Below are 14767 nucleotides of genomic sequence, written 5' to 3'. Positions count from 1 at the left end.
TACAGTTGTGAGTATGCGAAACACAGTTTATTCTTGTATTACTATTTATTCTTACATTAAATGTTTTTCCATGTGAACAACTGTAAACTTACTTTTGCCCACCCCTGTATACACATCTGTTGAATGAATGTTGAATTATATGAGTTGCCCCCAATAATTCCAATAAATTTCCTTCTTAACCTAGGACTTCTTCCACAATAACCTAAAATAATTACTGCAGAAATCAATTAGCCATCTCTTTTACTTTTCTAAATTGGAAGAAAAGAATGAGACTATCAGAGTTCTTTAGACAAATTATATGTCAAATTATATGGTATTTTATGTCAAAGTGTACAATAAAGAATATTGAGTCCAAGAAATGTGGGTGGCTATCCTAGCAATGCCTTAACCTCAGTACTTCCAGGTACAAAGGCCACGCTGGGAACTTTACTTAGTGGCCTGTAACAGCAAGACAGAGATTCCCTCCTCCCAGAAGCCAATAATTTCCGGCACTCAGCAACAATGAAAGTACATCAACCCTTTCAAAACATGGTCTGTTATTACATGGGTTTAGATCAAATTATGCTCCCCAAAGACTATGCAGTGTAAGTCAGGCTAGGTTGTAAAGAACACGATGAATCATTCAACAAATATTAAGCACTGGCTACGTACCAGGAACTGGGCCAAGCACTAGAAATATATCAGTGTGCAAGAATACCAAAGTCCCTGCCCTCGTGTAGCTTACATCCAAGTGGGCAGACAGACAATGAGCATGTAATTATAGTTCATCAACGTGCTAAAGAGAACCTGCTGGAGGGTGGTATGCTGTAGACTGGATGACCAGGCAAGACCTCTCTGAGATGTGGGCATTCAAGCAAAGCCTGAAGGGTGAGAAAGAGTGAGCCATGTTAAGAGAGGAAAGGAAGTGCAAAGGCCTGAGCTGAGAAAAGCTTGAGGTGCTCTAGCCAGTGTGGTGAGCAAAGGGTGAAGTGACTGGAGAGGTAAGCAAAGGCCACATCGAGCAGGCTTGTCTAGACGTGTAAAAAATTATTTTCTGTGCAGTGGAAGATTGGAAGATTTTAAGCAGTTTGGCTTTAGAATGGATAATGGATTTGGGAGAGGGCAGAGAGACACTGTCTTAGTCTGTGAGAGCTGCTATAACAAAATGCCACAGACTAGGTGGCTTATAAGCAATAGGAAATGTATTGCTCACAGTTGTAGAGGCTGGGAAGTCCAAGACCAGGGCACTGTGGTTGCCTTCTGGTGAGGACCCTCTTCCTGGTTCATAGTCGTGCCTTCTCAGTGTGTCCTCAGATGGTGGAAGGGGTGAGTGATCTCTCAGGAACCTCTTTTATAAGGTACTTATGCCTTTCATTTAGGGTTCTACCCTCATGATTAAAGTACCTTCCCAAAGCCCCATCCCCTCGGACCATCACTGTGGTGGGTTAGAATTTCAGCCCGTGAATCTGGGAGGTACACAAACACTCACACCACAGCAGGTACGGAGAGTGGAGTGCGGGAGGATAGTTAGAAGTGTTGCTAGCCCAGGTGAGAGATGACAGTGGCTTGTACTGGGATATTGACAGTGGAGAACAGAAAAAAGTTGGTGGATTAGAGATACACTATGGATGTAGAACTCCGGAGTCTCTGTAATCCAGGAGTAAACTGACTACCTAGCCCAGGAATTCCCACACCTTGACAGCTCGCCAACAGAAGCATCTAGGGAGCTACCAAACCAGATTGCTGAGTCCCATCCCTAAGGTTTAGGGTTAGTAGTCCAGGGTAGAGCTCAGGAGTCTGAACTTTCCACAAGCCTTTGAGAGATTGTGATACAAGGCCAGGCTTGGAAAAAAAACATGAATTTTTGCCATTATTCCAGGCCGGCTTTATTCCCACACTCCAGATGTTTTGGGCTGTCTCCTCACATAGCCAGCCAGCACGTTGTTAAGAGCACAGGCTAATCTCAAAGCAGTAATAATGCATTAGGAAGCAGCAACTGTGTCCCAGATTCTGGCTTATGCAAACCAGTCCGAGCCCCATAGCCAGTCTAACCTCAAACAGCAGGACTGCTTGGGGAAAAGAGGTCTCCTACTGAACTGACTCTCTAGCCTTGTTTTGGATACTTAACTTGGCTAAGAAAGTTTTCTAAAAGTGCTGTGGTTTTATCTTTTTGTAAAAGGCAACATCGTAGGCATACATGAATCTTTGATCATTGGACCCCTTCTGAGCTTCAGGGTTACCTTCATTATCATAGTCTGGAACTGGAGTTGGTGAGTGGAATTGGCCTAAAAACAGCAGGATTCCAAAGGCAGAGGCCAAGGGGCGGGGGCTTTCATGCCCCTCACTCCCTAGGACCTCCAATAACAGCCACCCACCCCCACCCCGAGCAAGCCACCACAAATATATATATACGTGTGTGTGTATATATATATATATATATATGTATGTATCACATAAAACAGTGCTTTTGCACCTACCAAAGGAAAAGCTCGAAGACACTCCAAATAAGCATGCATTCTAAGTAGGCGAGTCCCCTGGCCCCTCCTTTTGCTACTGTCTTTTATGGAAATTCCAGGACCGTCACGGGTTCCAGGAAGGATCCAATACCAGTCCAAATCCTTTTCCATATATACTGGTGTAAAATTCTACTAGATTTCATCTAGTTCAGGCCCAGATAGAATAATGACTAGATATACCTCCCACCTGAAACAACCAAGAACTAGAAAAATATATGGGGGGGGGGGGAAACAGCTTTTAGGACACTGAACATCAAACAGCTTAAGAGAGTTGATCTCTGGGAGGTGGGGGAAAGGCGAAAACTAGCAGTTGCCCCAGGTTACCGACTTAAAAAAGCTTCCAGGTCATGGTGCCGGAAGCAGGTGATAAGAGATTGGTTGTGGTGATGGTTTCACTGGTGTACACATATGAAAAAAATGTACCAAGTTGTGTGCTTTAAATAGTGCAGTTTATTGTGCGTAAATTATACCTCAAAAAAAGCTGTTAAAACAAAATTCTACTAACAGAGCTTTCCTTGCACTTCTGTCTTTGATGCCTGTTAAAGTGGAAATACCAGTGAAGGGGAAACCAGTTTAAATTTGTGTCATTAGGTTATCACACTGTGGTGTCAGTAACAGCCCAAGTGCAGGGTTTTATAGAGAGAGCAAGGACGCCTGCCAGGGAAGGCTAAGAGCGAGGACCGCACAGAGACGGGAGAAAGAGCACAGGATGGGGAAATGCCACTAAACTTTACAAGGGTGTTGTCAGCTAGCGACAGCAGGGGTGGTTTTGCTAGAAATGTGTGGTGCTGTGTTTCAGTTGCCACAATAATGGGGAACATTACTGGCATTTAGTGGACAAAAGAGCCCACCACTGGGTAGTAGTGGGCAAGAGCCAGAGAATTTCAAGTGCCAAAGTGTGTGGGACTGTCCTGCAGAACGAGGAATGGTCCCACACAGAATGCCAATAGCACCCCATCGAGACACCCTAGTGGAAGGAATTTGGTGATACAGGTGTTGGGCCCCGCCCCGATGCCTGCATTACGCAGGGGGCGTGGTGTGCATTCTGGGCTACCTATGATTTGCAGCGCAAAACAGAACACTTACTGGCCAACCCTGTCCCAGCCCCTAAGTGTTTCTGATGTCTTGGCTTCAAATGTAATCAGAACCTCCAAAGCCTTGAGAACCCTGACAGGAACACAGAGACCATTTTTAAAAGCTAACTCCTTAAACTCTAAAAGCCTTTCAGAAAATGAGTTACTGTAACCATCTTCCATCAATTTTCTTACCCAGAATAGTTGGTTGTAAAGTTAAAATTCTGTAAAGAGTCTCCGGGTGATGTGTTCCCAGTAGCAAAAAGAATCTTCCTAAACCCAAAAATAAATTTTGGTGAGAGAGGATGTTATAATAAGGAAATTCAGATTTGGGAGAGGCCTTGTAGACCATCTTGATAAAACAGCCAGAGAAGGTGGGAGTGAGAGAAAGTGCGCTGGACAGAGCCCGCGTTACCGCGCCGCGTGGTACACCACAGGGCTGCGAGGACTGCGCCGCTGCAGTTCACTGCTCCGGCACAGCATTTTGCAGTGCTTTCCTACCTTGGCTCTTTCCGCCTGCCAGGACCTGTCTTTCCAGGCCCAGCCCACCATGGGTCCATTTCCCCATGCCCGTGTATCTCTTGACTCGCAGCTCTTACAATCCCATGCTCCCCTCCTCCTTCTAATGTCTAATACTTAAAGTGTGTAATAGAATCATGCTTTGAGTTAGGAAGCTCAGGAAACTCCTTTTTAAGTTTATACCTGGGCTTCTTTCCCACTGTACAGACTGAAATTTTAGCTGCCAGATGAACTCCATGAGATGAGGACCTCACGCTTAACCTGTCTAAACCAGCACTGGACTTGATCCTTCCTGACATCCTTATTCCTCTGAAAGGCATCACCTTGTAGTCACCTGAGCTTGAAACCGCAGTGGTTTCTCTCCCCTCCTCTCATGTTTAATCAATGACAGTCTTATAGATTCCACCTCTGAAGTATCTCTCCCATCTATTCCCTTTTCCTTTATTTCTAGTACCACTAGCCCAATTCGATTCCCATTACTTCCCAGCAATCTTTGGTCTCCCCCTGCTTCGATCCATTTTAAGCACAACTGTCAGGTTATTTTCTGTGATAATGATTTTTATCATATTCTCTCACTCAAAACTTCCAATAGTTTTTCTAATAACTTATGAAATGACATGTAAAGTCTTCACCTGGATTTTTAAGATCCTCCAAAATATGGACCCCATTTTACTCTCTAACTTTATATCAAGTTATCATGTTGTATTTTTAAATCACACTAGACTGCTTACCTTTCCTAATAAATAGTCCATTTTTTTCCTGCCTCATTCTTAGCTTCTACTATTCTCTCCACCTCCATTTGCTATATTCTTCACCAGCTGTCATCTAGCCATCTCGACTTCTCCCCAGAACTGAATATAAACCTTCCCCTCTTTAAATCTGTTTGACAATTACCCAAGCTCATTCATGACATGTAGCATGTATACTTTCTATTATCTTTATTTATGTAAATATCATGTATCCTGGTTAGAATCAGCTTCTCAAAGATAGGAACTATGCTTTACTTATCTTTGTATTCATCACACAGAACCAGAGCTTAATAAATGTTTTTTGAGTTTTTAAGTATATTTTATTGATTATGCTATTACAGTTATCCCATTTTTTTCTCCCCTTTATTCCCCTCTGCCCAGCACCACCCCTCCCACCAACATTCTCCCCCTTAGTTCATGCCCCTGAGTCATACATATAAGTTCTTTGGCTTCTCCATTTCCTATACTATTCTTAACCTCCCCCTGTCTATTTTGTACCTACTATATATGCCCCTTATTCCCTGTACCTTTTCCCCACTCTCCCTACTGATAACCCTCCGTGAGATCTCCATTCCTGTGATTCTGTTCCTGTTTTAGTTGTTTGCTTAGTTTGTTTGTTTTATTTTTTTTAGGTTCAGTTGTTGATAGCTGTGAGTTTGTTGTCATTTTACGGTTCATAGTTTTGATCTTCTTTTTCTTAGATAAGTCCCTTTAACATTTCATATAATAAGGGCTTGGTGATGATGAACTCCTTTAACTTGACCTTATCTGGGAAGCACTTTATCTGCCCTTCCAGTCTGAACAATAGCTTTGCTGGATAGAGTAATCTTGGATGGAGGTCCTTGCCTTTCAGGACTTTGAATACTTCTTTCCAGCCCCTTCTTGCCTGCAAGGTTTCTTTTGAGAAATCAGCCTTATTTCTCAAAGGTAACTCCTTTGTAGGTAACTGTCTCCTTTTCTCTTGCTGCTTTTAAGATTCTCTTCTTGGGAGAACCAAGATGGCGGCGTAGGTAGACACACTGTGCCTCCTCGCACAACCAGAACTGACAGAGAATCGAACAGCAAGGGGGACCAACACCAAGGAAACAGAAAATAATCATTCATCCAGACTGGTGGGAGGGGCGGAGACGGCACTGGGGTGGAGAGGACTCGCGTGGCTGTGGCGGGACTGAGACTGGCGGAGTGTGGGACAAATGGCGCAGGCAGTCCGAGCACTAGCAGACCCTGCGGTCCCACATTTGCACAGATAAACCCAGAGGGCCGGACTCAGAGTGGCGGAGAGTGGGGCAGGCAGAGTGGCGGGTAGCACCTTGCGGCACCACATTCGCCCACAGATAAACCGGACAAACGGCAGGCAGCGAAGCAGACCGCTGCGCAACCCAGGTCTCCAGCTCGGGGAAATAAAGCCTCAAACCTCTGATTGAAAGCGCCCCTGGGGGTTGGGGCGGCAGGAGAGACTCCCAGCCTCACAGGAGAGGTTGTTGGAGAGACCCACAGGGGCCTAGAGTGTGCACAGGCCCACTTACTCGGGAACCAGCACCAGAGGGGCCCAGTTTGATTGTGGGTATCGGAGTGAAAGATTGAAATCCGGAGGAGAGTGAGGCGGGCGCCATTGCTCCCACTCGGCCCCTCCCCCACGTACAGTGTCACAGCGCAGCGACCAGCATTACCCCGCCCCAGTGAACACCTAAGGCTCCGCCCCTTAAAGTAACAGACGCGCCAAGACAAACAACAACAAAAAAATGGCCCAAATGACAGAACACTTCAAAGCTCCAGAAAAAATACAACTAAGCGACGAAGAGATAGCCAACCTATCGGATGCACAGTTCAAAGCACTGGTTATCAATATGCTCACAGACTTGGTTGAATCTATTCGAAAAACAGATGAAAAAATGAAGCCTATGCTAAGAGAAACAAAGGAAAATGTACAGGGAACCAATAGTGATGAGAAGGAAACTGGGACTCAAATCAATGGTGTGGACCAGAAGGAAGAAACAAACATCCAACCAGAAAAGAATGAAGAAACAAGAACTTGGAAAAATGAGGAGAGGCTTAGGAACCTCCAGGACACCTTGAAATGTTCCAACATCCGAATTATAGGGGTGCCAGAAGGAGAAGAGGAAGAACAAAAAATGGAAAACTTATTTGAACAAATAATGAAGGAGAACTTCCCTAATCTGGCAAAGGAAATAGACTTCCGGGAAGTCCAGGAAGCTCAGAGAGTCCCAAAGAAGCTGGACCCAAGGAGGAACACACCAAGGCACATCATAATTACATTACCCAAGATTAAACTCAAGGACCTACATCCAAGATTACTGTATCCAGCAAAGCTATCATTTAGAATGGAAGGGAGGATAAAGTGCTTCTCAGATAAGGTCAAGTTGAAGAGGCTCATCATCACCAAGCCCTTATTATATGAAATGTTAAAGGGAGTTACCTAAGAAAAAGAAGATCAAAAATAGGAACAGTAAAAATGACAGCAAACTCACAGTTATTAACGACCACACATAAAACAAAAACAAGAGCAAACTAGGCAAACAACTAGAACATGAGGGTTGTCAATAAGGAAGTGGGAGCGGGAGAGGGGGGTAAAGGTACAGAGAATAAGTAGCATAGATGATAGGTGGAAAATAGACAGGGGGAGGGTAAAAATAGTGTAGGAAATGTAGAAGCCAAAGAACTTATAAGTATGACCCATGGACATGAACTATGGGGGGGGGGGGGGAATGTGGGAGGGAGGGGGGTGGGCAGGATGGAGTGGAGTGGGGGGGAAATGGGACAACTGTAATAGCATAATCAATAAATATATTAAAAAAAAAAAAGATTCTCTTCTTATCTTTCATCTTGGTTAATGTAATTATGATGTGCCTTGGTGTGTGCTTCCTTGGGTCCAAATTCTTTGGGACACTTGAGCTTCCTGGACCTCTTGGACGTCTATTTCCTTTGCCAGATTAGGGAAGTTCGCCATTACTTTTTCAAATAAGTTTTCCATTTCTTGCTCTTCCTCTTCTTCTAGCATGCCTATGATTTGGATGTTGGAACATTTAAAGCTGTCCCAGAGGTTCCTAAGCCTCTTCTCATTTTTTTGAATTCTTGTTTCTTCATTCTGTTCTGGTTGAATGTTTATTTCTCCCTTCTGCTCCAAATCATTGATTTAAGTCTCAGTTTCCTTCCCTCGTTCTTGGTTCTCTGTATATTTTCCTTTATTTCACTTTGCATAGCCTTCACTTTTTCCTCCATTTTGCGACCATACTCAACCATTTCTGACAGCATCCTGATTATTAGTGTTTTGAACTCTGCATGTGATAGGTTGGCTCTCTCTTCATTGCTTAGTTCTATTTTTGGAGCTTTGATCTGTTCTTTCATTTGGGCCAAATTTTTTTGTCTCAGCATATTTGTTACATTGTAAGGGGCAGAGCCTTAGGTGTTCACCAGAGCAGGCCAGCCCACTTTGCTGTGTTGTGGCGCTGTATGTGTGGGAGGGGTCTGAGAGGGAACAATGCTGCTAACTTGGCTCTCAGCAGGCTTTCAGTCACTTCCCCGGCTACCCACAAGCAAATTGAGCCCTTCTGGTGCTGATTCCCAGGTGGGTGGGTTTGTGTATGTTCTAGGGCCCTGTGGGTCTCTCCAATGTACTCTCCTGTGAGTCTGGGAGTTTCCCCAATGCCGCAACCCCTAGAGGTTTTTACAGCCAGAGGTTTGAGGCTTTATTTCCCTGTGCTAGAACCCTGGGTTGCACAGTCTGTCTCACTCCCCAGTTTTCCTCCTGGTTTATCTGCATGCAAATGTGGGACCGCCCGGTCCATCAGTCTCAATCTTGCCACATGTCCTCTCTGGCCTGGCTGCCCATCTCTGCCCCTCCTACCAGTCTGAATGAATGTTTCTTCTTTAACTCCTTGGTTGTCAGACTTCCGTACATTTCAATTTTCTAGCAGTTCTGATTATTTTTTGTTTTAAAATTTGTTGTTTTCCTTCTTTTGTTTGTGTGAAGAGGCAAAGTATATCTACCTACACCTCCCTCTTGGCCAGAAGTCCCTGTTTTCTTAATTTAATTTTAATTGACAATTTATATATTCATTTGAAATGAGAAAAATTATACTTCACTATTTAACTATTAACTTTACTATGTACTATTTAACTAAATGAGATAAATTATACTTTACTATTTACTATTTGAATTTAAAGCAAGTTCTGTCAAAATACCTTCTTCATTGTTACATATATGAGAAAACAGAATTTGGTCCAAAGCTATTAGCAGAAAAAAAGCATTAAAAAATGAACAAATTGAAATGTAAAATAAGTTTTGATTAGCAAGTTGAAAACATACTCCAAACAACAATCTCACCTGAGAGAGGATTCATCCAGACTTTTAGGCTCTCTGCCTCTCCAAAAGAAAGAGCCATTGTTCTCTTCCTTCACTAAAAGAAAAAAAAAGGGTTTTGGTCATTAATTACATTTCAATTATAATTAATTACAGTAATTACATTTTAATTACAATAAACTCATGAGTTTATGAAGAAGATGTAGTCACATGTACTGATTTGATGGGTGTGTGTAAAGTCTCACAAAAACTTACAAGTACAAAATTGTAAGCTGGGCAGCATGACAAAACAAAAAGAACTTTGGCTTTGACATTAAAGCATGTGCGTTCAAATTCAGTACACTTTATAAGTTACTTTATTGCTCTCGTCTCACTGTCTTCAGTAAAAATGAGGATGGTAATTCTGTGAATGAAAATGACATAATGTGTGTAAATATAACTCACATGATGCCTGGCAGAGTAACTATGTGATAAACATTAGCTGAATTTAAAGTAAAACTCACTCATAGAGAGCTGGCTGACAGCTCTTGGGGTGGGGACAGTTAGGGGGTAGAGGGATCAAGCAGAAAAGAAAAAGGACTCGTGGATAACAGTGTGGTGATTGCCGGGGGAGGAGGTGGGTGGAGGTGGAAGAGAGTATAAGCGGGATAAATGGTAATGGAAAAAATACAATAAAATTTTTTTAATAAAAAATGAAGTAAAACTCAAAGAGCCAATCATAACTTACATCAAGAAAACTGTCAGTTTCTCAAATTATGTGGGCCTTTTGTTTATTTGGAAGGATAAATAATAGTATCTATTAAGTATGTAATAAGCAATAGTAATAGTGCCTACTATCTAATGCAAAATCTTGTGTACTTTCACTGAGTTTGGCCCACTCCCTTTTGAACTGCTCTGTGTAACTCTTGTCTGTCACTCCTGTGGGTCTGAGAGAAGGTCAAGGCACCTCTGTGTTTGGGAGAAAGAACCCTCTCGCACTGGAGGACCAAAGGCGATGCCAGATGGGATGGCACCTATGGAAAGATGGAGGGTGCAGACCATGAAGGCTTGCTCTGGTCTGGGCCAAGAGGTCAACGCAGCCCCTTGAAGTCTGGTGCAGCTCATCAGAATTGAAAACCACCTGAGGATTTGAGGCAAGAGGTCTGATGCTGTATAAAAAGTGCTCTTCAGAAAGCGGCAGCTGCAGGCGACTGCTGGAGGGGTCAAGGTGTAGTAGTCATCTGTCATCTTGTCTCCCCGGCACCTTCCTTTTTGGAGGAACTGTCTCTTCCTACAGTTACCACAGGTGCCCCCATCTTTTAAAAAAGAGACTGCTCCTTCCATAAAACTAATGGTGATTCAGTTTTAGTGCCCCTCACTTGCATGAGTTCCTTCCAAAGTCTTAGGAGAGGCCCTAATTGTGTGTTTACATGGTCAAATGTTCTTATAAAATATGCAAAGGAAAGATATTTGAGTCACAGTCATTTAAGACCACAGGCTCTTCCCACTTCAATTTTCCTTTGGTTTCACTTCCCCTCTTGGGGAGTGACCACAGGCACTTGACATTTGTGATTTCTCCTGCCCAGTTTCTTTGGCGTGCTGTAGTCATTGTGTGTGGTGTTTTAACTCTTTTCCTTTAAGAGGGCTCTGCACATTTAGTGAGATTTAGTCCCCACAAAACCTGGATCCACCCCCACCCCTCCCCTAGCCATAGATGAATAGTGTAGGGGTGCACTACTGACCCAAATTGGACCGATCAATGTCTCACCCTAGACTCATGACAAGTGGACCTGACAGGCAGCGCTAGGAGTCTTTGAAGCTGGCTGGACCCTAGAAGGTCCCCTGCAGGCCCTGGAACAGGCCCCTGATTTCTGGTATCCTACTATCTGACACTTCTGTTCCCCTTTTGATTCACTAAGAGATTTCAAAATCCTTCCAATGAATTCCCTTTGGCATTGAGATAGGCAGAGTTAGTTTTTTCTTCCTACTTGCAATCTAAGAACTTTTACTGATACATTAGTGTTTAAGACCCCAGTTATCAAAGACACTTCCAATAGTAGGCATTTCACAAATACAGATACTAAATGAGATAGACGTTATGCTTTAGATTACTGCTAGAATTAAGTAGAACATAGCACAGGTGGCCCAGAGGGCAGACAGGTTTGAGCCTATGTCTTGCCTCAAGACCACTTGTTACAGAATTTCTGGGACGTGAACCACAGGGGTCCTGGGTACACAGCAATACCTCACCCAGGGAACAAGCTGCCTGGAGGAGGACTAGCCACATACAGCCATCACTGATGACGGTATGCTGGAAAGGAGGGAGATCACTGAGGCTTCTCTGTGTGGAAGCAGTGTTACCTAAGCAACAAGCTGTACCTGGGTTTAAGTTGTCTCAAACCTGATCGCATCCACATTCAATAACCAACTTGAACTTGTTCTTTTCTGTGTGAGGTCATTAAAAGGTTGTGACAAAACAACTGCAGGGTCGATGTTCCTGCCTCTCTTTATGATAGCTTTAAATTTTATTTGTAAGGATGGTATGGAGAACCTTAGGTTCATCTGTGCGCTCCACTGAGAAATGAAGTATGGCTCGAGGTCTGTTTCTACAGTTAGTGCAATGTCTGGTCTCCTGGGTGCCAATAACCAGAAGCTGTCAGGTATGAGGCAACAGTGGCAAGAGAGCCTGAATAGAGAAAGCAGATAACAGAGTCATCTGCCAGTGCATTCCCTAGTGTGCACACGGCCGTTTACACTCTCCTTCAGTACCCTGCATATGAAGTCCTGCAGCCACTGAGCACAATGTATATCTGATGGCATGTTCAGTGGTGCTGGTCAGCTGAGAAACACTGTCAGAAGCGACGCTACAAAGAGAATGCATCTGCTTTCTTAACTGCAGTAGGTTCAATGATATTTTTTAAATCCTATCTCCATGAGGAAGAGTGCCATGCTTATGTAGAAATTGTCCACTAGAGCTGAGAGACATATCAGTGCCTTGTTCTTTCAGTTTCACCCCCACATGAGTGGCTTTAGCAAGTGTCTATGTTTTAGGTTTAAAATAAAAATCATACACACACACACAAACTTTGGTTCAGTTCACATTTCATTAAATTATTAGATTTCATTCTGGTTTGGGGATTAGTCTATTTCACTTTATGGCAATTTTTCCAAATGTGCCCCCAAATCCTTGAAGGTCTTCTTTCCAATTCCAGAGCCACAGCGATCCATTTGGTAGTCACTAGCCACCTGTGGCTACTTAAATTTAAATTTAATTTAATTAAAATTCAGGGAGTAACACTGGGCACATCTCGCGTTCAATGGCCAGAGGTAACTGATTGCTGCTGTATGTTAAACGTAATTTGACTAGATATGTGTAGAACAATTCCATCACTGCAGAAAGTCCTATTGGGTAGTGCTGTTCTAGAATGTGTCTGAAAGGAAGGGGTCAATAACCCAATTCATTCTAGCGTTTTAGCTCCTGATACAGTTCGCCACTGTCCCTCTGCTCCCATTAGCACCATCCATGTAGAATTTAATAATCATCCTCTTTCATCTAACCATAAAAAGCACAATTCAAAGTGTTAACTGTGGCCCATACAAGCACATGTGCATGCTACCGAGAAAAGCCTCTTTTTCTCCAGAAAATTTGGGCCTAATTAGGAATCCTGGTAAAAATGTGATAATGAAACTAAGAATTTTTATGATAAATTATTTGTGATTTTGAACTTCCTTTGTTAAGTGATCCAGTCATTTGGAGTGGAAGCACCTTTACCATAGTCAGTCCTAATAGTTACCAGTATTCGAATGCTCGGGCGTTAGTACGCGCTGCCGCTCTAGCATGACATCATCATCACTACCATTAGAGACCTTAGTAATGCCTGCTGTCAAGTGCGTGGTCAGACAGGTCTGGGCCCACCTCTTGCTTCAGGACCACGTATCACAGAATGTCTCACGAGCCACAGGGGTCGTCTGTACCCAGCAGTCCCTACCCCAGGGAACAGGCGACCAGAGGTGAGCAGGAAACACAGAGCATGTCACCGTTGGCATGCTGGAAAGGGGGAGTGTGTTTTATCCTCTCACGTGTGCTGTTTGTGACTCCTGGTGACAGTGGCGGTTTTGTGTTTTCAAAAGTCCTCGTGTAAAAGGGCCAGACAGCGCCTTCAGAGATGCAAGTAAAAACCAGGTGGGGAGAGGTGTAATTCTATGAATAACCATGACCACGAACACCCAATAAGTTTTTTAAAAAACTTCACTGCTTTTAACGAAATTTGCACAGTTTCTAGGAATTTAAATTTCATAAAATTTCTACCTGTAATTGGCTTCTTTAATGTGTGTTTTTGTCTTCCTACACATGTTAGGGAGAAAAAAGGCCAAAAATAATTACGCTTGTGGACAAGGATAAGTATGCATTTAAGACAACCAACACCTGTCAGATACCCTAATTAGCATGACAAGAGACCTGCGGAGCACCCAGGGACTTAGTAAGTGTGCTCATTACAACAACTTCTACAAACAGTGGCGGTGCCACGGAGGGTCAGCGTGGAAGAGTGCTCGTCCGTGAGTGTGCAGACACTGCACAGTGCTCTCACACTTTGGACCTATTCAGTCCTGAAGAGGCTGTGAGTCTGCCCTGGAGGGGAGTCTAGTGAGGAGGAAATGGGCTCGGTGAGATGTCTGTCTACACTGGGGAGATGCCAGAAACAGAACGGCCTATCCGGCAGCCACCTTGACCTCATTCTTCCCTTCTCCTTCTACACTACAGATGAGATCTTAACTGCTTTCCTACTGCGTGCCCAGCCCTGCCTACCTTGTTTCCTGGAATACACCAACTCTGTGATAATAACAGCAAAGACCAGAAAACTGAGGCTCACAAAGGTTAAGTGACTTGCAGAAGGTCACACAGCCAGGAAAGGTGAGAGCCGGGTTTCAGATCTGGACTTAGCTCAATCCAAAGTCCACGCTCTTTTCTGTGCTTTTTACCAACAACTAAATATGGGGATCAGTACCCTAAAGGGTTCCTTTATGTACATGTACCTTTCATATACATATATGTAAAAGAAGACCATGAAAGTAAACAGTGTAATGTTGAACTGTATACTTTTTTTTTATCCATTCATCTTTCAATTTTAAAAACAAATTCACAAGAAACATTTAGGCAAAGCCCCAAATGTGACACAAGAGCAGGGCAGCTTTGGCTGAGCCAGGGGAGTGCCGGGAGCCCTGACTCCTCACCCTCCCCACCCAACTATTGATTTTCTAGCACCTTAGGTACAGCAGGAAAATCACCTGTATCAGCTGTGGAGCTCCCTAAACACAAAATCTGAAGGTGATTTTTAAAAATCTTTTTATGTATCATCATTCTTGGATGAACAGATTCCCACGAAATACTTTTGAGTGAATACTGTTCACAACCGTAATTACCAGGGCAGGACCTCGTGGCTTCCCTTGCTGGTGAGACGGTCCACAGCGATGACCACCGGGAGTTTTCCCTGAGCCAGGGGCAGAGTCTTTCCGGTTACCCCTGCACTTCCTCACTAGGTTTTTTTTTTTTTAAATCCGTGGTGTTAATAAGATTGTTAAAATCAAACAGGAACTGATTAAATGGAATCCAAATTCTAATTCATTTGTTAA

General features: G+C 43.4%; 1 protein-coding gene across 1 annotated transcript in view; it reads right to left on the bottom strand.

The window, feature by feature from the left end:
- C3H12orf56 (chromosome 3 C12orf56 homolog) overlaps positions 1-14767 on the bottom strand; it is an 81301-nt gene that overhangs the window by 40921 nt on the left and 25613 nt on the right. Inside the window, 1 exon segment of the mRNA XM_071220790.1 lies at positions 9182-9254. Coding sequence (XP_071076891.1) covers positions 9182-9254 — 73 coding nt within the window.

Source organism: Desmodus rotundus, chromosome 3, assembly GCF_022682495.2.
Source record: "Desmodus rotundus isolate HL8 chromosome 3, HLdesRot8A.1, whole genome shotgun sequence".
NCBI lineage: Eukaryota > Metazoa > Chordata > Mammalia > Chiroptera > Phyllostomidae > Desmodus > Desmodus rotundus.
This window is presented reverse-complemented; position numbering and strand designations above follow the sequence as displayed.